The sequence below is a fragment of the Ranitomeya imitator genome, chromosome 3 (assembly GCF_032444005.1).
Source record: "Ranitomeya imitator isolate aRanImi1 chromosome 3, aRanImi1.pri, whole genome shotgun sequence".
Lineage (NCBI taxonomy): Eukaryota > Metazoa > Chordata > Amphibia > Anura > Dendrobatidae > Ranitomeya > Ranitomeya imitator.
The window spans coordinates 672,444,889-672,470,192 of NC_091284.1; the positions used below are offsets into that span (position 1 = coordinate 672,444,889).

The window sequence follows — 25,304 nt, forward strand, 5'->3', positions numbered from 1 at the left end:
CTCCAGTTTAGTGAGAAAGCAGTAGGAGAAGCAGAAAAAATAAAAAAGCATGCCGAGAAAAATAATTCAATTACACCTTGAGAGAAGAAAACAACATATATTCATGCCCATCCGTTACCTAAGGGTGGGTGCTGTGTCCCCCAATGAAGACTATCCAGAAAGATTTTATGGTGAGCAGCACTAGTGATGAGCAAACGTGCTGGGATAACGTCTTAGCCGTGCATCTGAGTGCTCGTATAATTATGTTAGAGTCTCTGCGGCTGTTAAGACAGCCTCGACACATGTGGGGATTCCCTAACAAACAGGCAATCCTAACATCTGTTCAGGCTGTTTAACAGCCGCAAATCATGCAGTCGGCAGGGACTCCAACATAATAAAGGAGCACTCCCAGATGCTTGGAAAAGACGTTATCTGAGCACTTTCGATCATCACGAGTACCAGAAATCTTAATTTCTCTGTCGTTTCATTGGGTGACATAGAACTATGGAACTTCGTAATGCTGTCTCATCAAATTCTCCACTCTTCCTCGGGACAAAACCTGAGCAACCAAGACTTTGCATCCGCAGAAGCAAAAGGTGTGAACTCTGTAAAACTTGGAAAATGCAGGTACTGATGACAAGTAGCTGCTTTACAGAGCTGCAGGACAGATTGCCTGGTTACGAACCAGGAAGCCACCACTGTCCATGCAGCGTGCACCTTAACCTTAAAAGGAGGAGCACTGGCTTTCACTCTATAGGCCTGAATGATGGATATTCTAATCCAATGAGCAATCGTTGTTTTAAAAGGTGGCCAGGCCCCTGCGAGGGCCAGTTGGTATGACAAACAAGGAATCAGACAAACTACACAGCCTTCTCAATCGGATGAGAAAGCATGGGGCAAAAGGAAAGCAAGACAATTACCTCGTTAAAGGTGGAAATCTGAAACCTTGGGAAGGAAGGACGGAACAGGTTTCAACACTACCTCATTCTGGTACAGGATCGACAAGACAGCAGCAAGCTCTGATATTCTCCTAATAGAGGCGATGGCTATCAGGAAAGCTACTTTACAGACAAGATGAGGAGTATAAATCTCTCCAAGAGGCTCAAATGGCAGAGATTGAAGAACCTCCAAGGCTGCATTAAGGTCCCAAGTATCAACGGAAGGTAGATCGGATGGCCTGGACGGTGAGGAAGAGTCCAATGGACATCATCCAAAAGACTGATTAAGTTAGCGTACCACGCCCTCTGAGACTAATCTAGTGCAATGAAGATAACTGAAATCCCTTCTGCCTTGATATTCTTGAAGAGTCTCGACACAAGAGGTAGAGGCGGGAATAGGTATGGCAGTGAAAACTGGGACCAGGAAATTGCCAATGCAGTCGTGTTTGCCTGAGAATCTCGAGATCTTGCGGCGAATCTTGGCACCTAGTGATTTAGTTTGGATGCGATGCCAACACATCAACATCTAGTGTGACCCACAGATGACAAATCTGCATGTGGCTCAAGAAGTCTGTCGCCCAGTTGTCCTCTCCGGGTATATGAACTGCTGAGATCAGACGAACCTTGTCCTATGCCCATCTCAGTTTCTCTGCCACCTCTGACATGGCGTATAGACTCCGCGTTTCTACTTGAGAGTTTATATAGGCCACTTCCATGGCATTGTCTGACTGGATCCTGATCGGCAATCCAAGCACCAGGTGCTATTAATGTTGAATAGCCAGACAGCAACACATTGATTGGAAGGCGTCTCTCCTGACTATTCCAGGATACATGAACTGACAAGTGGCGGAAGATGGCTCCCATTCGATAAGGCTGGCATCCGTGATAAGAACCCGCCACTGGGTGGGGCAAAGGAGCAACGTCAATCACCACCCGAGAGACCGGCGACAGTAAAGTGGGAGGATTGGATGGTCTAGAGACTGAATTGATCCGTCGCAACAGCCCAAAAGTATATTCTGTAGAGGCCTTGAATAAAACTGTGGAAACGGCTTGAACATAGTCACCATCTTCCCTAAGGCAAAACCTGAGATAATGTCTCTCTGGCCGCTTCAGAATTCAGACAGAAAATTGCAGCGCACCTCTTCTTTTCTGGAAGGAAGATTGAAGCTTAAACTGTATCAAATATCATCCCTTGAATTTGTAGCCACTGTGCTGTTTGATATGGCAAAGTCTGCTTTGGTTCATAGTAACATAGTAACATAGTTAATAAGGCCGAAAAAAGACATTTGTCCATCCAGTTCAGCCTCTATTCCATCATAATAAATCCCCAGATCTACGTCCTTCTACAGAACCTAATAATTGTATGATACAATATTGTTCTGCTCCAGGAAGACATCCAGGCCTCTCTTGAACCCCTTGACTGAGTTCGCCATCACCACCTCCTCAGGCAAGCAATTCCAGATTCTCACTGCCCTAACAGTAAAGAATCCTCTTCTATGTTGGTGGAAAAACCTTCTCTCCTCCAGACGCAAACAATGCCCCCTTGTGCCCATCACCTTCCTTGGTATAAACAGATCCTCAGCGAGATATTTGTATTGTCCCCTTATATACTTATACATGGTTATTAGATCGCCCCTCAGTTGTCTTTTTTCTAGACTAAAGGTACCGTCACATTTAGCGACGCTGCAGCAATCTAGACAACGATCCCGATCGCTGCAGCGTCGCTGTGTGGTCGCTGGAGAGCTGTCACACAGACAGCTCTCCAGCGACCAACTATGCGAAGTCCCCTGGTAACCAGGGTAAACATCGGGTTACTAAGCGCAGGGCCGCGCTTAGTAACCCGATGTTTACCCTGGTTACCAGCGTAAACGTAAAAAAAAAAAAACACTACATACTTACATTCCGGTGTCTGTCCCCCGGCGCTGTGCTTCTCTGCACAGACTGTGAGCGCCAGCCGGAAAGCACAGCGGTGACGTCACCGCTGTGCTCTGCTTTCCGGCCGGCGCTTACACAGTGCAGAGAAGCAGAGCGCCGGGGGACAGACACCAGAATGTAAGTATGTAGTGTTTTTTTTTTTTATGTTTACGCTGGTAACCAGGGTAAACATCGGGTTACTAAGCGCGGCCCTGCGCTTAGTAACCCGATGTTTACCCTGGTTACCAGTGAAGACATCGCTGAATCGGCGTCACACACGCTGATTCAGCGATGTCTGCGGGAGTCCAGCGACGAAATAAAGTTCTGGACTTTCTGCTCCGACCAACGAAGGCACAGCAGGATCCTGATCACTGCTGCGTGTCAAACTCAACGATATCGCTAGCCAGGATGCTGCAACGTCACGGATCGCTAGGATCGTCACGGATCGTTCAGTGTGACGGTACCTTAAATAATCCTAATTTCGCTAATCTATCTGGGTATTGTAGTTCTCCCATCCCCTTTATTAATTTTGTTGCCCTCCTTTGTACTCTCTCTAGTTCCATTATATCCTTCCTGAGCACCGGTGCCCAAAACTGGACACAGTACTCCATGTGCGGTCTAACTAGGGATTTGTACAGAGGCAGTATAATGCTCTCATCATGTGTATCCAGACCTCTTTTAATGCACATGATGAGAGCATTATACTCTCATCATGTGTATCCAGACCTCTTTTAATGCACCCCATGATCCTGTTTGCCTTGGCAGCTGCTGCCTGGCACTGGCTGCTCCAGGTAAGTTTATCATTAACTAGGATCCCCAAGTCCTTCTCCCTGTCAGATTTACCCAGTGGTTTCCCGTTCAGTGTGTAATGGTGATATTGATTCCTTCTTCCCATGTGTATAACCTTATATTTATCATTGTTAAACCTCATCTGCCACCTTTCAGCCCAAGTTTCCAACTTATCCAGATCCATCTGTAGCAGAATACTATCTTCTCTTGTATTAACTGCTTTACATAGTTTTGTATCATCTGCAAATATCGATATTTTACTGTGTAAACCTTCTACCAGATCATTAATGAATATGTTGAAGAGAACAGGTCCCAATACCGACCCCTGCGGTACCCCACTGGTCACAGCGACCCAGTTAGAGACTATACCATTTATAACCACCCTCTGCTTTCTATCACTAAGCCAGTTACTAACCCATTTACACACATTTTCCCCCAGACCAAGCATTCTCATTTTGTGTACCAACCTCTTGTGCGTGGTCCAGCCTATAGCTTACCTCTTCATAAAAACTGATTAGATTCTGAGGGATGTTATTCTGGATTATCTCAATGAGAATAACTGTTTAACTCCATATCAGCATGGGTTTATGAGAAATCGCTCCTGTCAAACCAATCTAATCAGTTTTTATGAAGAGGTAAGCTATAGGCTGGACCACGGTGAGTCATTGGACGTGGTATATCTCGATTTTTCCAAAGCGTTTGATACCGTGCCGCACAAGAGGTTGGTACACAAAATGAGAATGCTTGGTCTGGGGGAAATTGTGTGTAAATGGGTTAGTAACTGGCTTAGTGATAGAAAGCAGAGGGTGGTAATAAATGGTATAGTCTCTAACTGGGTCGCTGTGACCAGTGGGGTACCGCAGGGGTCAGTATTGGGACCTGTTCTCTTCAACATATTCATTAATGATCTGGTAGAAGGTTTACACAGTAAAATATCGATATTTGCAGATGATACAAAACTATGTAAAGCAGTTAATACAAGAGAAGATAGTATTCTGCTACAGATGGATCTGGATAAGTTGGAAACTTGGGCTGAAAGGTGGCAGATGAGGTTTAACAATGATAAATGTAAGGTTATACACATGGGAAGAAGGAATCAATGTCACCATTACACACTGAATGGGAAACCACTGGGTAAATCTGACAGGGAGAAGGACTTGGGGATCCTAGTTAATGATAAACTTACCTGGAGCAGCCAGTGCCAGGCAGCAGCTGCCAAGGCAAACAGGATCATGGGGTGCATTAAAAGAGGTCTGGATACACATGATGAGAGCATTATACTGCCTCTGTACAAATCCCTAGTTAGACCGCACATGGAGTACTGTGTCCAGTATTGGGCACCGGTGCTCAGGAAGGATATAATGGAACTAGAGAGAGTACAAAGGAGGGCAACAAAATTAATAAAGGGGATGGGAGAACTACAATACCCAGATAGATTAGCGAAATTAGGATTATTTAGTCTAGAAAAAAGACGACTGAGGGGCGATCTAATAACCATGTACAAGTATATAAGGGGACAATACAAATATCTCGCTGAGGATCTGTTTATACCAAGGAAGGTGACGGGCACAAGGGGGCATTCTTTGCGTCTGGAGGAGAGAAGGTTTTTCCACCAACATAAAAGAGGATTCTTTACTGTTAGGGCAGTGAGAATCTGGAATTGCTTGCCTGAGGAGGTGGTGATGGCGAACTCAGTCGAGGGGTTCAAGAGAGGCCTGGATGTCTTCCTGGAGCAGAACAATATTGTATCATACAATTAGGTTCTGTAGAAGGACGTAGATCTGGGAATTTATTATGATGGAATATAGGCTGAACTGGATGGACAAATGTCTTTTTTCGGCCTTACTAACTATGTTACTATGTTAGATTGGTTTGACAGGAGCGATTTCTCATAAACCCATGCTGATATGGAGTTAAACAGTTATTCTCATTGAGATAATCCAGAATAACATCCCTCAGAAACCCTTCAAATATTTTACCAACAATAGAGGTTAGACTTACTGGCCTATAATTTCCAGGTTTAGAGCCCTTTTTGAATATTGGCACCACATTTGCTATGCGCCAGTCCTGTGGAACAGACCCCGTCGCTATAGAGTCCCTAAAAATAAGAAATAATGGTTTATCTATTACATTACTTAGTTCTCTTAGTACTCGTGGGTGTATGCCATCCGGACCCGGAGATTTATCTATTTTAATCTTATTTAGCCGGTTTCGCACCTCTTCTTGTGTTAGATTGGTGACCCTTAATATAGGGTTTTCATTGTTTCTTGGGATTTCACCCAATCTTTTCAAATTCTTCCGGGGAATTTAGATCAATCTGCAAACTATACAGATTCTGGGAAAAGAAAGAAGGCACCTAAACCAGAATACCATCGAGGTAGTGGACTACACACCAACCCCCTGGTCCGTAGAAAAGCCATGACTGGGGCCTTTGTAAACACCCTGGGTGTAGTTACCAGCCTAAAGGGAAGAGTCCTGAACTGAAAGTGATCCTGGTTGACTGCAAAGCAAAGAAATTGCTGAGGAGCCAGAAAGATAGACACTCAGGCTATCAAAGATAGGGGTCATATTGAGAACAGAAACTACCTAGCCTCCATGGTTTTTACGACTGATCAGAGCTAATCCATCCTGAAGTTATGCAGCCGTACCCATTTGCTCAGCCATCTTATATCCAGAAGGGGTAGTACCAAACCATCCTTTTTGGGATGACAAATAGGTTTGAATAGAACCCTCTGAAATCTTCTGAAGGCAGAACCCTGATGATTACTCCTGTTTAAATCAAGCGATGGCTTCCCTGCTTCAAACTGGCTCTTATAATGGTGGAACGAGATCTGAAAAAACAATCTGCCACCAGTGGCCTCAGCAATGATTTTGTCAAATTTAGTATCAAACAGTGAAAGAAACCTGGAAGGATACATGAGTAAGCGACTTCTTTGGAGACAAATCTGCTCTCCAGACTACAAGCCATAAAATTCCAAAAAACGTAGATACTCCAGCTCCAGCAAGATGGGTAAAAAAAAATTTTCTTTATTAATCCAACATGATAATAAAAGGATTATCCTTACAAGTGGTAGACCAGACAGGTGATTGTAAAAGTTACGGCAACGCGTTTCGACCAATATAGGTCTTGCTCATGCCTGAACATGTGCAGAACATTGAGCCGCATCCAATAATGCCCAACATAAATATCTGCCTGCACATTCTGATCCGCAAGGTCCCCCTCATTGGAACCAGCCAGTTTACTGCGCCATAAATGCTTTGCCTTGCCTACCCAAGTAGCAATGGAACCAGGGCAGACAACAAAGCCCGCTGCCTCAAAGGTGGACTTAGCAACAGACTCTGTATATCTGTCTGTGGGATCTCTAAGTGCCGCTACCTCAGCAATAGGTAAGGTGGTTGCCCTGGTAGGTGAGATACGGGCATGTCTACCAAAAGTGGAGCAAACCAGGGTGCCTTTAACTCAGCAGGAAAACGGTATAACACCTCCATACAAGTTTTTTTTTTTTAATACACTTGTCAGAGTGTTCCCATGCCTTCTGAAGGACTCCTGCAAATTCCGGGTGGAAAAGGATATACCCACAAGCTGGTCTCTCCTATAAAAACAAAAAAAAAAAAAAACCTGTTTCAGTGAAGGGTACTCTGACAACAACGCCTTTGGAGAAAAGTCAACAGCCAACACCAGACTTTCTACCATCCCCCTCAAATTCCCCATCTGATATGGGTTTAGCACAGACTCTGAGCTTGAAAGTGTGGTTCCTGAGAAGGGGAAAGTTCTTGGAGACTTCGCAGAGGAGACCTGGAGGATGAGGAAAAGCGAGGCCACTTGGATCTCAGCCAGGACTGGCCATAATGGTATGTGGCAGGAGGATCTGACTCGCTCATTGCAGCAGTTGGGGCCCCCAGGAAGCCATCCAACAATGGTAATTGCTCGGCAACAGCAACTAGTGTCTTGGACACACTGGTTAGTTCTGCTACAGACCGGGCTAGATCATGAGCCCAAGCAGGCGGTGTTATATTCTTCTGACATTACAAAGGTCCCCTGAGCAGGTATAAGCAAGGATGAAGGTGGAGGAGTACAGAAGGTACAGTAGACTACTGATTTCCCCGTGAAAAACTTAGTACTACAAGTGAAGCATGCATAAGTGACTAACGTGGGCTGCGCCGATGGCCATGCACGGTCTTCTCTGGATTCAAACATTATAAAGAGCTAGGGAGCAGGAAAAGCAAATGAGCAACATTGAGCAGTGCTTTAAGAAAAGCTGCTGAGGAAAACCAATAATCAGCTCCCAGACATCAACAGCCTACCCTGTCTGCGGTCCCTGTTTCGCTTCAGTGAGTGCCGGAAGCAGGACAACAGGAATGAGTGTCCCATGTAGGCGCCGAACTAAGGCCACCCGAAATTGCATTGTCGGAAAAGGAAGGGGAGAGCACCGGAAAACGCTGCTGACAAGACGATGTGTCTGGCTGCCAGTCACGCTGATTCGCCACAGCATGCCGGGGAATCTGCTAGAGTGCTGCCGCACCCAGGATCGTTGTACTGGGGCAGCGGTGATGGCGCAGTGCAAAAGCGGCACGCAGTCCGTACCACATGACCCAGGTACCAGTGCGATCCCAGAAAATGGGGGGGCCAGCAGGGTGGACTGAAACGAACCACCTTTAGAGCAGCAAAATGTCTCTCCTGCCAAGCAGAACCATGATCTGCTGGCAGAACCCAACAGCTGGAAACGTGAGACCCAAGCACACCTCGTAACCACCAATCCCCAGTCCCAGCCATCTACACCCTCTTAACAGTTGCTTCTCACAAAATTAAAATATAAAAAAGTAAATCCATTTTAGTTCTACAATACAAAAAGTGAAACCCATTATACAGAGTCATTACAAACAGAGGGATCTATTTCAAGTGTTTATTTCTGTTAATGTTGATGATTATAGCTTACAGTCAATGAAAACCCAAAAGACTATCTCAGTAAATTAGAATACTTTATAACACCAGCTTGAAAAATGATTTTAAAATCCAAAAATGTTGGCCTACTGAAATGTATGTTCAGTAAATGCACTCAATACTTGGTCAGGGCTCCTTCTGCATCAATTACTGCATCAATGTGGCATGGCATTGAGGCGATCAGCCTGTGGCACTGCTGAGGTGTTATGGAAGCCCAGGTTGCTTTGATCGCAGCCTTCAGCTCATCTGCATTGTTGGGTCTGATGTTTCTCATCTTCCTCTTGACAATAACCCCATAGATTCCCTATAGGGTTAAGGTCAAGCGAGTTTGCTCACCAATGCAGCACAGTGATACTGTTGTTTTTAAACTAGGCATTGGTATTTTTGGCAGTGTGGACAGGTGCAGCAATAACACAATTCATGAATAAGGAATTGGTGCAGGGATCGAGAAAATGGTGAGGCGACAAGAACATGAGGTTTTGACCCTCATAGGGTCTTATTCATATAGTCACTGTTGGCAAAATTCACTGAACAATGTAAAGGATATCCTGCTTGCAAAACAACACCTGGGTAGGTCCGGCGTACCTGCTACTTGGATTGTAGGCTGCAATTTGCGCCGGACCACCATTTTCTCTATCCCTGCACCAATTCCTTATTCATGAATTGTGGTATCACTGCATCTAAATCTGTATAATAAAGATTTCACAAGCATCTATCAAGAGTGTGCGGTGATTGAACATTACTCTATTATGGGGATTGCCATTCCACTTCAGCAGCACCTCGGATCTCAGTGAGAGATCTCGCCACATTACCCGTCTATTGGTCATGAGTGGCTTGACACAAGGAATGTGACACTTGTAGCCCATGTCCTGGATACATCTGTGTGTGGTGGCTCTTGAAGCAATGACTCCAGCAGCAGTCCACTCCTTGTGAACCTCCCCCAAATTTTTAAGTGGCCTTTTCTTAATCCTTTCAAGGCTGCGGTTCTCCCGGCTGCTTGGGCACATTTTTCTACCACACTTTTTCCTTCCACTTAACTTTGCATTAATATGCTTGGATACAGCACTCTCTGAACAGCCAGCTTCTTTAGCAATGACCTTTTGTGGCTTACCCTCCTTGTGGAGAGTGTCAATGACTGCCTTCTGGACATCTGTCAAGTCAGCAGTCTTCCCCATGATTGTGGCGCCTACTGAAAGAGACTAAGGGACCCTTTTAAATGCTTAAGAAGCCTTTACAGTTATTTTTTAATTATTCCAATTTACTGAGATAATGACTTTTGGGGTTTCATTGGCTGTAAGCCATAATCATCAACATTAAACAAACACTTGAAATAGATCACACTGTTTGTAATGACTCTGTACAATGTGAGTTTCACTTTTTGTATTTAAGAACTGAAATAAATTAACTTTTTGATAACACTGAGTTGTATTTTCTGCAGCATGTCAATTTTGTGCAGATTCCGCAGCAGTTTACACCTGCTACTCAATAGGAATCCGCAGGTGTAAAACCGCAGGTGAAATACGCATAAAAATCGCAGGAAATCTGCGGTAAATCCGCAGTGCGTTTTACCTGCGGATCTTGCAAAAACGGTGCGGAAAAACCCACATACGAATCCGCAACGTGTGCACATAGCCTGAAACACAAAACTGAGGGAGCCTGATGCTAGCAGGCGAGATAAAGTTTGCTGGGGAGGAGTCAAATTTCAGTTAGACTAACCATGGGGGACATGGTTCTGTGTCCCCCAATGAAGCGACCGAGAGTTCAGAAAAGCCTCCTGTGTACCTTATTGAATGGTATAATTCCCTGAGTACTTCCTTATAAAGTAATAATGTTGTAACACTCCCTTATAAAATAATGGCCCAAGAACTGAGTGCCACCTTATAACGTTACAATGGTCAAAAACTCCTACTCTTCTAAAATGCGCATACCCAAGAGTGTGCCTTTATAATATATTAATGCCCCAATAGTCCCCTTATAAAAAGCTGAAATGCCTCAAGTTCCCCATTTAAAAATTAATAACATGAGTATCCTTTAAAATTATTAATACTTCCTCAAAAAGTGCTGCTTATAAAGAAATAATGCAAATGTAGTACCCCCTTAAAGTTATAGTGCCTGCAAGAGCCAATTATCGATTAAAAATGTATCGAGTGACCCATAAGAGTAATAATGCCCTCTGTGTGTCCCAATACTGTGGAAAGTAGCGCTCGACTGAGCAGCCAGCCATGGAGCACTGGTTGGGGACCCCTGCACTAGGCAATACAACGCACATTTTTGGCACCATACTTTTGTAAACTAGACTGGTTTCTACTAGTGATGAGCAAGTATACTCGTTACTTGGGTTTCCTCGAGCATGATCGGGTGTGATCTCCTAGTATTTGGATGTGCTCAGAGATTTTGTTTTCACTGCAGCTGCTAGACAGGCTGAATACATGTGGGAATTCCCTAACAAACTGGCAACCCCAACATGTATTCAGGCTGTCTAGCAGTCACAAATCATGCAGCTGCGGCGACGAAAACCCAAGTAACGAGTATACTTGCTCATCACTAGTTTCCACACAAAAGCACATGACTGGCATAAATTGTTTGGGATTCCCCTCTAAAAGAGACTCCAACTCTTACAGACCATGCTTGCTCATGCATTAGACGGACAGATATGAAGATCAATGGCTGCCAGGTAAAAACAGATTGCCTTAGCAAAAGCAAATGCAGAGGAAGTGTATGGGCCAGCACGAGAAAAGCTGGACCCACGGCAATCCACTTAAATTTAAGCAAGTGTCTTTAGAACGCAAACCCTTCAGGCTATGATCCCATGATGACCATTTGAGTTTTTGATGCTGAAGATTTTCTGCATCTATTCGCTAAACTTAGGTTACTTGAAGGTCTTTTCATTGCGTTTTTAGTGTTTTTATCGCGTTTTGGACACTACAGTTTTTGTCTCTTTTTGGTATGTTATGTTTTAAACAAATGGTCTTATTTTTATTATACTGACTTGTATATGGCTTTGAAAGAGCTTTATTGATACAGTCATGCGCAGACTACATCTGGTTTCTGCAGTGGAAAAGCACTGAGGAAAAAAAGTGTCTAGTTTTAAGTACAGATTTTCTATATCTAATTCAATTCTATGGGGAAAACCTCGCACCCGCAGGAGAAATTCACATGTTGCTGATGTCAAAAACACAACACAAGTGAAAATTTTCAGCATCAAAAACACACCAAAAACTCATCATGCAAAGGTAACAGACTTTTTTTTTTTTTTCATATAGAAATCCTATTTTAATATGTCATCCAGGGATGGTCTGGTGGACACCATGAAAGCATTTGTTTCATGGTTGTCCAATTTCAAGGTCAGAGAAGAAGAATCTGTGGAGATTAGATAATTGCTTGGTGGCTTTGTTCTAAGATTGGAAAGCTGTATATGATATGATAGACGACCTGGTATGGGACAACGAGGGATGAGCGGTATGACTGGCGACAAGGCTCGTTCTTCCTCCTCCTCTTTTACATCGCACAAGGAAGGAAAGCGCTGTGTGTCCTCCCCAATAACACTTTCTGGGGAAGAGGCTGGAACAATGCTGTCCGGGCAATCACTTTCCTCATCACTCTCCATCCTAAGTGAAGAAACAGACATTACTAATTCGATAGAAGACCAACTTGTTTTCCAAACGCAGTCTAAGACACTTTCTGAGTTGTCTCACCTGACATCCTCACTTTGGTTGTGTGGGGGAGTAGGAAGAGCAGCCAAAAGGTCCAGACTTCGTTCATCGGTACCTGCAGAACAAAGTTATAAGAAGTTGCTTAGATACAAAATATGTGGCTTGGGCATGGGTGTTCTGTACTGCAGCTGATTCAGCGCACCTTTTTTAACTTCTGCCTCTGCACTGCTCTCTGATTCTTTTTTTGTTTCATTCAGATCTTCAGTTGCCGTTACACCATTCATCATCTTTTGCTGCACTGAAGGAGGTGGAGTTGGCGGTAAGGATGAAGGAGGTGTCGGGGGATTACTGAGGTTGTTCTTTAAAATAAATTAAGCCAAAGTTACATTAATAAGCAGCCCAGGTTAAACTTTATTCCATCTAGGTATCAGATAAATTAATCTAAAAATACCTTGCTGAGTAGCTGAGTGTAATAGTCTGGGATACTATCCAGAGCACCGCTGCCAAACGATCCTTTAAGTGGGCTTTTCCCATTAACTGGTGTACTGCTGCCAAAAGGAGCAAAAAGGCTGAAGTTCGCAGTAACCGAAGGCTCCATCAGAGGCAGCAGAGAAAGCTCCTGGAAAAGGATCATAAGAAACAATAAATTTTTTTTTTTTTAAATTCGTTTATTTATTAAACATAGAATAAAATTACAGCATACATATTTGTCCTTGTCGTTAATCTGCGCGGTTACATTACAGGGATTGAAAAGGACAGAACATACATATGTCAATCATTTCACATATAGAAAACGTATGTACTAAATTATGAAAGTCAGAACATAGGGTTCTTGAACTACAACCAAACTAAACCTCCAGAACTGCTAAGCCGCCACTTAACCAAAGTTGAATACATTATTTATTTTGTTCCTTTCCCATTGCTCAATATTTGCAGATCAAAGGACCAGGTAAACCACATTTCTCCCAATTAGTCAGGTCACAGAGTGAGATGAGAGGCGTTCCATCTATCCCAGATTTTGCTGAACTTATACGGGCAGCCCCTATTTTGATAAAGAGTGCGCTCATAAGGGACAACTGCATTCACCAGTTCAATCCAAGACCTAACGGAGGGGGGTGAATTTCCCATCCACCTCATAGCTAGCAACTTCCTTGCCAAGAAAAGTGTTTCTCGTAGAAAAATCCCCGTATAGTGTTCCCAGGCCTCCTCGTCCCACACTCCAAACAGGCAAATTAAGGGTTCAAGAGGAATCGGAATTGACAGTATTGAAGCTAATAATGACGTCACCTCCCTCCAGTAATGAGAGACTATGGGGCACTGCCATATCATGTGTATAAAATCAGCGTCAGGTGAGTGGCAACGCAAGCATTCCGACGTCGAGTATCGACCCATCCAACAAAGTCTCAACGGAGTCAAATATGACTGGTGGATTATATATAATTGGGTCATCTTATTATTGGCTGATGGGGAGACTCTGAGGGGGGATTCCAAAATATCCTCCCATTCCTCACTTTGCATATCAGGAAAAAGCCCCTCCCATTTGCCTCTCACCGAATCCACAACAGAGTTCGTTCCCGCTGATAAAAGATATGTGTATAGGGACGATATAAGACCCTGAGGTCCCTGGGACTTAAGAATACCTATCAGAGGTAAAGATGAGATGTTACGGTTCATCCCCTCATTCCTGACAAATGACTGAACGGCAGATCTAAGTTGCAGGTATCGAAAAAATTGAGACCTTGGAAGGTCATATTTATTTTGTAGTTGTTCCAAGGACATAAAAACCCCCTGATCATATAAATCTCCCATCAAAAGAACCCCGTAGGAAACCCCAAATTTTGTAGATGGGTGATTCACTAACGTCGGGAAATAACTGTTATCCCACAGAGGCATCTCGGTCACAATGTCCCCAAATCCAGTAACTTTTTTAATTTTCTTCCAAGTGGATCTCGCCAATCGAACCATGGGCAGCAAACTAGGAGCGCTTATTTTCCCCGATTCCAAAAGACCCAGTGGACATTTAGCACCAACAGAACTAACTAAGTGATTTTCAGAATTAGGGAGATAGTTATGAGGCATCCATTTACATAATGCTTTAGCCTGTCCCGCCAAATAATATAAAAAAAAATCTGGCAGTGCCGCTCCTCCCTCCTGTTTAGGTCTTTGCAAAGTAGTTAGTTTGAGTTTGGGCCTGCTTTTCCCCCACACAAATGAAGTAACGTGAGAACTTAAACTGGTAAAGAAGAATTTTGGTACAGTCACTGCACTATGTTGAAGGCAATAGTTGAATTTAGGGAGCAAAATCATTTTTATGAGATTAATGCGGCCTGCTACGGACAATGGAAGCTTACTCCAAGATGCAAATTTCAGTTTAGTGTATTCCAACAGGGGGAGAACATTGAGCTGTAGGTCCAACCCACTGCGTTGGGACGGGTATCTACATAAGTACTTAAATTTAGATACTATAGGCAGTAAAGAAAGAGTACTAAGATTGGGTGCTGGGTGTTGAGATAAAGGTAATAGGGCAAATTTATCCCAATTAATATATAGGCCTGAGAACCCGCTAAATTTATCTATGGTAGCAATTATTTTTGGCAACGTTTCCTCTGCCCTATCCATGAATATTATATCATCCGCATACAAACCAATGATGTCGGTGCGGTCCGCTATCTTAATACCATCAATACCAGGGCTTGAGCGCAAGCGTACAGCCAATGCCTCTATTGCTAGAGCAAATAGGGTCGGAGAGAGGGGGCACCCCTGACGGGTTCCCCTATATAGTGAAAAAGGTTCAGACATAGAGCCGTTGACAACTATACGGGCCTTGGGTTTCAGATATAACACACCAACCCATTTCAAAAATTTCTCCCCAAAGCCATATTTCTGCAGACAAGCGGACAAAAAGGGCCATTCAAGTGAGTCGAACGCCTTGGCTGCGTCCAGTGACGCCAATGCCCAGGCATTGTCTGGTAACAAAGAACTGTACTGAATCACCGACTGGACCCGTCTAATATTTATAGAGGTACTCTTACCGAGCATAAAGCCAGTTTGATCTGGATGTATAATATCTAGTATAATGGAGTTCAACCTGGTAGCCAGTATCTTGGCAAGGATCTTATAATCCACATTTACCAAGGATATAGGACGATAGGATCCGCATTCCAAAGGATCTTTCCCCTCCTTCTTAAGTACAATAATATGTGCCTCATAAAAAGTATCAGGTAGACACCCTCCCTTCCATATCTCTTTAAATACTTTCAATAGAAGCGGAGCCAGTATCCCCCGGTATCTCCTATACAACTCTACAGGGAAGCCATCTGGCCCAGGGGCCTTTCCAGAGGCCATATCTGTTATAGCTTGCTCCACTTCCTCCAGGGTAAATTCAGCGTCCATAAAGGTCTGCTGGGCGGAACTCAGCACAGGGAGTGTTTTATCGGACAAATATCCCAGACAATCGGAAACACCAAAACCGCTCTTAGATTCATACAGCCCCTTATAATAGTTATAAAAACATTGAAGTATTCCCTCAGTAGTGGAATTCAATGAGCCGTCCGGTGAGCGAATTTGTAATATCATGTTAGATGTATTGTGTTGACGCACCAAGTAGGCCAGAAATTTCCCCGCCTGATTCCCCATTTCAAAGTACGATTGTCGCGTAAAGAACAACTTACGCTTAGACTTGGTGTCTATGTGTTGGGTGTATAGTCTTTGCAGAGTCAACCACTCAACCCTATTATCATTAGTCTGGTCAGCTGCATATGTTGCCTCAGCATTTCTCAAACGTTGTTCAATCTCATCGTCCTCCCTCGATGTTACCCTTTTAATATATGAAATTGTAGAAGACAGACAGCCCCTCAGATATGCCTTAAGTGTATCCCAAAATAAGTTAATATTCTGAAGTTCTGAGTGGGATTGAATGAAGCAGTTCAGCTGGTCAACTGTCCTATCGTCCGAATCTATTAGTTTAAGCCAAAAGGGATTCAATTTCCATACTCTACCATTATTTAACGTCCCAAACACAAGTTTAAGAATAATCGGACTATGATCCGAGGTCCCTCTATTACCGTGTTTCACGCTATCCACCCACCGCACCAGGTCGCCGGATCCGAAGATATAATCTATGCGAGAGAGGGAACTTCTAGTGGATGAGTGGCAGATATATCCCCTCTCCCCAGGGTGATGCATCCTCCATAGATCTATCCAGCCGCTACCTTCCATGAACAGTGTTAACTGAGTCGGGGTCGAGGAGGAAGAAGACAAAGGTTCCCCAGGCGACCCATCTCCCAATCGCATTCTATCTAAATTACTGTCCATAACTAAGTTGAAGTCACCCATACAAATAACATGTGCGTCCGGGTAGCTTAATGCAAAGCTCATTGCCATCTTAAGTACTGAAGTATTAGCCGGGGGGGGGGGGGGGGGGGGGGTTATATATGCATAGTATGACGTATTCGCGGGAATTAATGCATGGACAAAAACAAAACGTCCCTCTAAATCTCGCCGAGTCGTCTGGGCCTCCCATTGGACATCTTTGTGTACGAATAGTGATACCCCTCTCGAGTAGCTAGTGTGAAACGCGTGAGCATACCACTGTACCCATGGTTTCTGTACACCTCTGGCTGTATCTCTGGTTAGATGTGTCTCTACCAGGGCCACAATATGAGGATGATATCGTCTAATTTGAGAGAACACCTTGATTTTCTTCCGGGGTGATTTAATACCCCTAATGTTCCATGTCATACATATCAACTCAGACCTCATATCTAGCCATTAAAAACATGGTATGCATTGATGGTGAGAAAAGTTCGCTAATTACGCATGGGAAGTCATAATGGCTTTGGAGGCGGCTCTTACCCAAATACCTACTAAAACTAATTAAATCTAACAAAAAAGAAAAACAACAACTTAACAAAAACTGAACAGTAGAGGAGTAAGATCCTGTACTCCTACAGTCAAATATAAAAGGGGATACCCTCACTGAATCCAGCGTCCGGTATTGTTAACAACCTTAGCACCCATTTAGAGAGCTCCATTTATGTTACCATTAGACAAGGAGCATAAATTAGGAGTCTTTCACATTAGACACCCCGTGAGACCGCAACCATTCGGCCGCCTCCGCTGGATCCGTGAAGAATAAGGTGGAACCGTCATGAACAATGCGCAGTCGAGCCGGATAAAGCATGGAGTAGATGATACTCTTATCTCTAAGTTGTTTCTTGATGTCCATGAACCGCGCCCGCTGTTTTTGGAGTTCCATGGAAAAATCAGGAAAAATCGATATGGTAGCATTGTTGAATTTAATAGGGCCCTTCTGTCGCGCCAGACGAAGAACAGCATCTCTGTCTCTACAGTTGAGAAGACATGCCAGGAAGGGTCGGGGTGGAGTTCCAGGGGGAAGAGGTCTCGTTGGGACCCTATGGGCCCTCTCCACTGCAAATGTTGAAGAAAATTCGTCCCCCAGGGAGGTCTTAAGCCAGTCCTCCAGAAATTGTTCGGGTTGCTGACCCTCCGAACGCTCCGGCAGACCGATAATTCGAATATTATTGCGACGCAGTCTGTTTTCCAAGTCATCTGCCTTTTGTTTCCAGGCGTTTACAGAGCCAGCGGCTTTTGTCAACTTAGCCTCCATAGGGGTGATGGTATCCTCTATATGAGACACTCTTGTTTCAACCTCCGAAATACGCCCTCTCATAGCTTGCATATCATGCCGCAGACGACCCACCTCAGTATGCACATCCTCTATTTTTTCTGTGAGAGATGATCTAGTGAGGGACATAGCCTGCATTAGCTGCTCTGCCGCCTGTTTAAGAGTCAGTTCATCTTGTTCTCCCTCCTCATTACTATCAGAAAGACGATTTTTACGTTGGGTCTGTGCAGGGTTATTTCTGAGAGTGCGTGCATTATCAGAAGGATCCTCCCTGGCGTACTTCCTTAGTTTGTCAGCAGCCCCTGTTCCCTTAGAGTGATGCATGACAGGCAGCTAGAAGGGCTCCACTGGTTAATTGCAGTTATATGTGTATATAGTGCACTCTCCAGTTCCAGTCACAACAGAGTTAAATGTAGGATTATATTCCAGAGAGACCACTAGATGGGCAGCTGGGATACTTAGAGTGATATAGGCAGCAGTTTTAATATGCACCCAGGCTCTGTATGTTAGAGCAGATCCACAGGCTCCACAGGGGGAACAGCAGAGCGAGGAGGGGGGGGAGGGTTAACCCATCTAAAGTTATGGCGCTGGCAGGAGGAGTACTTGTATGGCAGGGGGCACGGGGCCCAATCTTTCAGGTCACACACACCGCACCACCTCCTTGTTATTTCAGGCTAGTCTCTCACCTCCTGAGCTGCGCCGCAGATGTGGCTGAAAGCGCCGCTTCCCCACTGTCAGGGCGCGCGCTGTAGTGATGCGCCCACCGCGGACACCGCCGTCCACCTCAGGTCTTCCTGCTCCCGCTCACCGGTGCTCTCCAGCGATCACCGCTTAGGTCCGGGGATCGCCGACTCCAAGAGGGAGGACGCCCGGCACCAAGAGAAGCCGGCGCTGCGTCTGGTCCCCTCAGCGCGTGCACTCACAAAATGGCCGCCGCTGCACGTGGAGTCTGCCGCCCGTCCAGGCCACCGCAGCTCCTATCGTCCCAAACCTTCACCGCGGCCGTCCGGGGGGTCCACCAGGTTCCTGAGACTATGTGGTACCAGTACCAACCCCTCCTCAGTTACATAGCCACGCCCCCCGAAACAATAGATTTTAAAGATCAAAGTATATATTTTTAAATCCACACTTAAAAAAAAAACCATGTAATATTTGTTTTTACATTAAAAATAAACAGTTCCTTATATGTTTAAAAGGGACATACCAAGTATTTGAAGTTTTAATAGATTTACCCAAGAAAAAGATTTTATGTGACCATTTTGTACATATTACAAACATATTTCCGCCCTGAACGTTCCTGTATAGTCTGTGCCGCTTGATGGCACGTCAAACTAAAGCTCCGTTATTTTACACAGTTTGAAGAAGAAGAAAAAATGCAGACCAAAAAGAGCACATTCAAGTCTACAGTATGTGTCTGAAAAACTCGGGACAGCACACAGACAACATCAGAATTATATTCTAGTGCTGCCCGATTTTTACTGTTTAATAGAAAAAAAACAAACAAACAAAAAAAAAAAACCATGCCGTGCTTACGGTAAAATGGACACAGATTTTTTTTTCTTACTTTTCAAACAACAAAAATTGGACATAAAATAAAATGCCACATTTGATGCAGCTTTTGAAACTATAGCCAGGAATCTACTATATAATTGTCTAAGGGTCACTTCCGTCTTTCTGTCTGTCTGTCCCGGAAATCCCACGTCGCTCAATCAGCGACGGGCACACTCCGGCCGAGAATTAGTCCCTCCCTACTCCCGCAATCAGCCTGCTCCATACTCCCCTCCAGTCAGACCTCACACAGGGTTAATAGCAGCGTTAATGGACCGCGCTATGCTGCGGGTATCGCTGCTATTAACCCTGTGTGACCAACTTTTTACTATTGATGCTGCCTATGCAGCATCAATAGTAAAAGGATCTATTTTTAAAAATAATAAAAAATCATTATATACTCGCCTTCCGTGGGCACCCGGATCCAGCCGAGGCCTTTCCCGCTCCTCACGATGCTCCGGTGACCGGTCCATGCATTGCGGTCTCGCGTGATGATGACGTAGAGGTCTCGCGAGACCGCAATGCACTATTGGGACCGGAGCGTCGCGAGGAGCACCGGTAAACGCCTCGCCTAGATCCGGGGGGGCCGACGGAGGGTGAAAATATAACTATGTTTTATTTTAATTCTATTTTGTAACAGGGATATGGTGCCCACATTGCTATATACAACATAGGCTGTGTTAGATACTGCATGGGATGTGCTAGATACTACATGGGCTGTGCCATCTACTATATGGGCTGTGCTATTTACTATATGGGCTGTGCTATCTACTACAGTCATGGCCAAAAGTATTAACACCCCTGCAATTCTGTCAGATAATACTCAGTTTCTTCCTGAAAATTATTGCAATCACAAATTCTTTGGTATTATTATCTTCATTTAATTTGTCTTAAATGAAAAAAAACACAAAAAGAATTGTCCTAAAGCCAAATTGGATATAATTCCACACCAAACATAAAAAATGGGCCAGACAAAAGTATTGGCACCCTCAGCCTAATACTTGGTTGCACAACCTTTAGCCAAAATAACTGCGACCAACCGCTTCCGGTAACCATCAATGAGTTTCTTACAATGCTCTGCTGGAATTTTAGACCATTCTTCTTTGGCAAACTGCTCCAGGTCCCTGATATTTGAAGGGTGCCTTCTCCAAACTCTCATTTTTAGATCTCTTCACAGGTGTTCTATGGGATTCAGGTCTGGACTCATTGCTAGCAACCTTAGAAGTCTCCAGTGCTTTCTCTCAAATCATTTTCTAGTGCTTTTTGAAGTGTGTTTTGGGTCATTGTCCTGCTGGAAGACCCATGACCTCTGAGCGAGACCCAGCTTTCTCACACTGGGCCCTACATTATGCTGCAAAATTTGTTGGTAGTCTTCAGACTTCATAAAACCATGCACACGGTCAAGCAGTCCAGTGCCAGAGGCAACAAAGCAACCCCAAAACATCAGGGAACCTCCGCCATGTTTGACTGTAGGGACCGTGTTCTTTTCTTTGAATGCCTCTTTTTTTCTCCTGTAAACTCTATGTTGATGTCTTTGCCCAAAAAGCTCTACTTTTGTCTCATCTGACCAAAGAACATTCTTCCAAAACGTTTTAGGCTTTTTCAGGTAAGTTTTGGCAAACTCCAGCCTGGCTTTTTTATGTCTCGGGGTAAGAAGTGGGGTCTTCCTGGGTCTCCTACCATACAGTCCCTTTTCATTCAGACGCCGACGGATAGTACGGGTTGACACTGTTGTACCCTCGGACTGCAGGGCAGCTTGAACTTGTTTGGATGTTAGTCGAGGTTCTTTATCCAACATCCGCACAATCTTGCGTTGAAATCGCTTGTCAATTTTTATTTTCCGTCCACATCCAGGGAGGTTAGCCACAGTGCCATGGGCTTTAAACTTCTTGATGACACTGCGCACGGTAGACACAGGAACATTCAGGTCTTTGGAGATGGACTTGTAGCATTGAGATTGCTCATGCTTCCTCACAATTTGGTTTCTCAAGTCCTCCGACAGTTCTTTGGTCTTCTTTCTTTTCTCCATGCTCAATGTGGTACACACAAGGATACAGGACAGAGGTTGAGTCAACTTTAATCCATGTCAACTGGCTGCAAGTGTGATTTAGTTATTGCCAACACCTGTTAGGTGCCACAGGTAAGTTACAGGTGCTGTTAATTACACAAATTAGAGAAGCATCACATGATTTATATCGAACAGTGCCAATACTTTTGTCCACCCCTTTTTATGTTTGGTGTGGAATTATATCCAATTTGGATTTATTACAATTCTTTTTGTGTTTTTTCATTTAAGACAAATTAAATGAAGATAATAAAGAATTTGTGTTCGATAATACTCAGTTTCTTCCTGAAAATGATTGCAGACAGAATTGCAGGGGTGTCAATACTTTTGGCCACAACGCTACACACTGCGTGGGCTGCGCTACACACTGCGTGGGCTGCGCTACACACTGCGTGGGCTGCGCTACACACTGCGTGGGCTGCGCTACACACTGCGTGGGCTGCGCTACACACTGCGTGGGCTGTGCTATATACTACATGGGTAGTGTTGTATACTACGTGGCTGCTATGTACTATGTGGCTGCTATATACATACATATTCTAGAATACCCGATACGTTAGAATCGGGCCACCATCTAGTGGATCATAAACAGAAAGCACCGACACCTTTTTCTGTTGAATCCGTTCCAGGCTTTTGAAGTTGAAAATCTGAACATGTGAACATACACTATAGTGACTGAGTACAGAGTCCACCCTCAGACAGCAGGAAGTGACTGGTAAGATGGATACAGGCTTATGTTCCTGTAGCATGCAAGACTGCACCCTCTAGTTTTGGGGATGAATATTATAGGTATTCTTTTATGTCCTGAAAGTAAGTGCAATACCCATTTCAGTTGTTTCACAATTGCTTCTGGGGATTCCAAGCTGTCCGCCTTAAGGCTATGTGCACACGACGTCTATTTCAGGTGGATTCTGCCTGGAATCAGCCTAAAAAAAAGCCCCCCATAAACTGGACAGTGCACAGAAATGAAAAAAAAAAAACTACATTGTTCTGAACTTATTCCAGTTCATGTCCATTTTAATCTATTTAAATTTTATAAACCCTGATGCGTTTACAATATAGGGATTTTTGTGTGTACTCACCGTAAAATCCTTTTCTCCGAGCCACTCATTGGGGGACACAGGACCATGGGTTATGCTGCTGTCACTAGGAGGCTGACACTAAGCTGAGACAAAAAAAGGTTAGCTCCTCCCCTGCAGTATACACCCTCATGCTGGCTTCCAGAGACCCAGTTCAGTGCAAAAGCAGTAGGATAATAACAACAATATATCAAGTAACATTAGAATATAACATGTCAAACAAACAGTCAAAGACCAAAAAAGGTAACGAGCCGTAAGGCTACCAGGGTGGGTGCTGTGTCCCCCAATGAGTGGCTCGGAGAAAAGGATTTGACGGTGAGTACACACAAAAATCCCTATTTCTCCTTCGCCTCATTGGGGGACACGGACCATGGGACGTCCCAAAGCAGTCCCTGGGAGGGAAACAATACAACCAAGTAACTCCGTGTACCATCTGACTACAAATGCGCAACGGCCGCTTGCAGGATACGCCTGCCAAGGGCCGCGTCCGCAGAGGAGTGAATGTGGACATTGTAATGCTTTGTGAAAGTATGCAGGCTGGACCACGTTGCGGCCTTGCAAACCTGCTCCGCTGTTGCCTGGTGCCGGATGGCCCAGGAAGCACCCATCGACCGAGTGGAGTGTGCTCTAATCCCCGCCGGGATAGGACTGCCCCTGACCCGATAGGATTCCTGGATAGCAGATCGGATCCATCTGGCTATCGTGGATTTAGACGCAGCCAAACCCTTTCTGTGACCCTCCGGGAGCACGAAAAAGGCATCAGATTTTCTGAAATGAGCCGTTCTGGAAATGTACCTCCTGAGGGCCCGTACCACGTCCAGAGTATGGAGAGCCTTCTCAACCCTATGTTTGGGCTGCGGGCAAAAGTAGGGAAGAATGATGTCCTCGTTAAGATGAAAAGATGAGACCACCTTCGGAAGAAACGCCGGGGAAGGGCGTAGGACTACTTTGTCCTGATGAAAGGCAAGGAAAGGTGCCCGGCAGGATAAAGCGGCGAGCTCTGAAACCCTTCTGATGGACGTCACCGCTACCAGGAAGGCAACCTTCCATGAGAGGACAGAGAGCGGAACGTCTTGAAGGGGTTCGAACAGAGGTTCCTGAAGAACCCCCAGGACCAAGTTGAGATCCCAGGTCTCTAACGGCATCCTGTAGGGGGGAACCACATGGGAGACTCCCTGAATGAAGGTCTTGACTTGAAGGTTGGCGGCGATCCTGCGCTGGAACAGCACGGATAACGCTGAGATCTGGCCTTTGAGGGAACTCAGTGCCAAGCCGGAGTCCAGACCGGACTGACGGAAATTCAAGATGCAAGGGATGCAAGAAAGCGAGCGGAGGGTGCCCTCGGAGCCTGCACCATGAGAAGAAAGTTTTCCAGACGCGGTGGTAAATGGAGGCGGAAGACGCCTTGCGAGCACTTAACATGGTGGGAATGACCTGCTGAGAGAAACCGGCACGAGTTAGAATCCAGGTTTCAACAGCCACGCCGTTAAACGTAGGGCCCCTGAGCTCTGGTGGCAGATCGGACCTTGGCGAAGCAGGTCTGGGCGGTCTGGTAACCGCCAGGGAACGTCGGCTACGAGCTGAACGAGTTCCGCATACCAAGCGCGGCGTGGCCAGTCTGGGGCGACCAGAATGACCGGAACTCCCTCAGTCTTGATCTTTCGGATCACCTTCGGCAGTAAGGGAAGGGGAGGAAACACGTATGGGAGTTGAAACGGATGCCACGGAGAAATCAGTGCGTCTACTCCTATGGCCTGGGGATCCCGAGAACGTGCAATGAAGTTGTCGACCTTGGCATTCAATCTGGACGCCATCAGATCCACGTCCGGGGTCCCCCAGCGAAGACAGATCTGTCGAAAGACCTCTGGGTGGAGTTCCCACTCCCCCGAGGCAAGGCCCTGGCGGCTCAGGAAGTCCGCCGCCCAGTTCTCGACTCCCGGAATGTGCACCGCAGAGATGGTGGAATGGTTGGTTTCGGCCCAACGAAGGATGTGAGAGACTTCCTGCATCGCCGCCCTGCTGCGGGTATCCCCCTGGTGGTTGATGTAAGCCACCGCCGTGACTTTGTCCGATTGGACTCGTATAGGGTGACCCGCGAGCAGGGTGTGAAAGCGACTCAGGGCAAGTCTGATAGCACGAATCTCCAGGATGTTGATGGGGAGTCTGGATTCCCGAACTGACCAACGGCCCTGGGCACAGTGGTGAAGAAACACCGACCCCCAGCCGAGGAGACTGGCGTCGGTAGTTACCACTAACCAGCGGATCGGGAGGAAGGACTTCCCCTGGAGAAGAGATGGACCCAGGGTCCAACATACGAGTGATTGTCTGATCCGCGGGGACAGGGGGCAAGGTCGGTCGAGAGATGGGAGACTCCTGTCCCAGTTGTCCAGCAAAGCCTGTTGCAAGGGGCGGAGATGGAGTTGAGCGAAAGGAACCGCTTCGATTGCTGCAACCATCCTTCCCAGGATCTACATGGCGAACCGAATGGTTCGCGGGCGAGGATGGCAGAGCGTTCGGGCTCCCTGCTGAAGCGCTTGGGCCTTGGACCGAGGAAGCAAGACCAGCCCCCTTGAAGTGTCCAGGATCATTCCCAGAAAGGAGATCCGACGGGCAGGAACGGGAGAGGACTTGTCCAAGTTGATCAACCAGCCCAGGCGCGAAATAGAATCCAGGGTAATGTGGACGCTTGACTCGCAGGCCTGAAAAGATGGGCCCTTTATGAGATCGTCTAAGTAAGGTAACACGACGAC

General features: G+C 45.4%; 1 protein-coding gene across 1 annotated transcript in view; it reads right to left on the minus strand.

The window, feature by feature from the left end:
* Positions 1 to 25,304, minus strand: part of KMT2D (lysine methyltransferase 2D) — a 233,551-nt gene that overhangs the window by 22,976 nt on the left and 185,271 nt on the right. The window contains exons 40-43 of the mRNA XM_069758349.1: positions 12,667 to 12,834; positions 12,418 to 12,574; positions 12,258 to 12,330; positions 11,995 to 12,170 (exon numbers count right to left, since the gene is read on the minus strand). Coding sequence (XP_069614450.1) covers positions 11,995 to 12,170; positions 12,258 to 12,330; positions 12,418 to 12,574; positions 12,667 to 12,834 — 574 coding nt within the window. The remainder of the gene's footprint in view (positions 1 to 11,994; positions 12,171 to 12,257; positions 12,331 to 12,417; positions 12,575 to 12,666; positions 12,835 to 25,304) is intronic.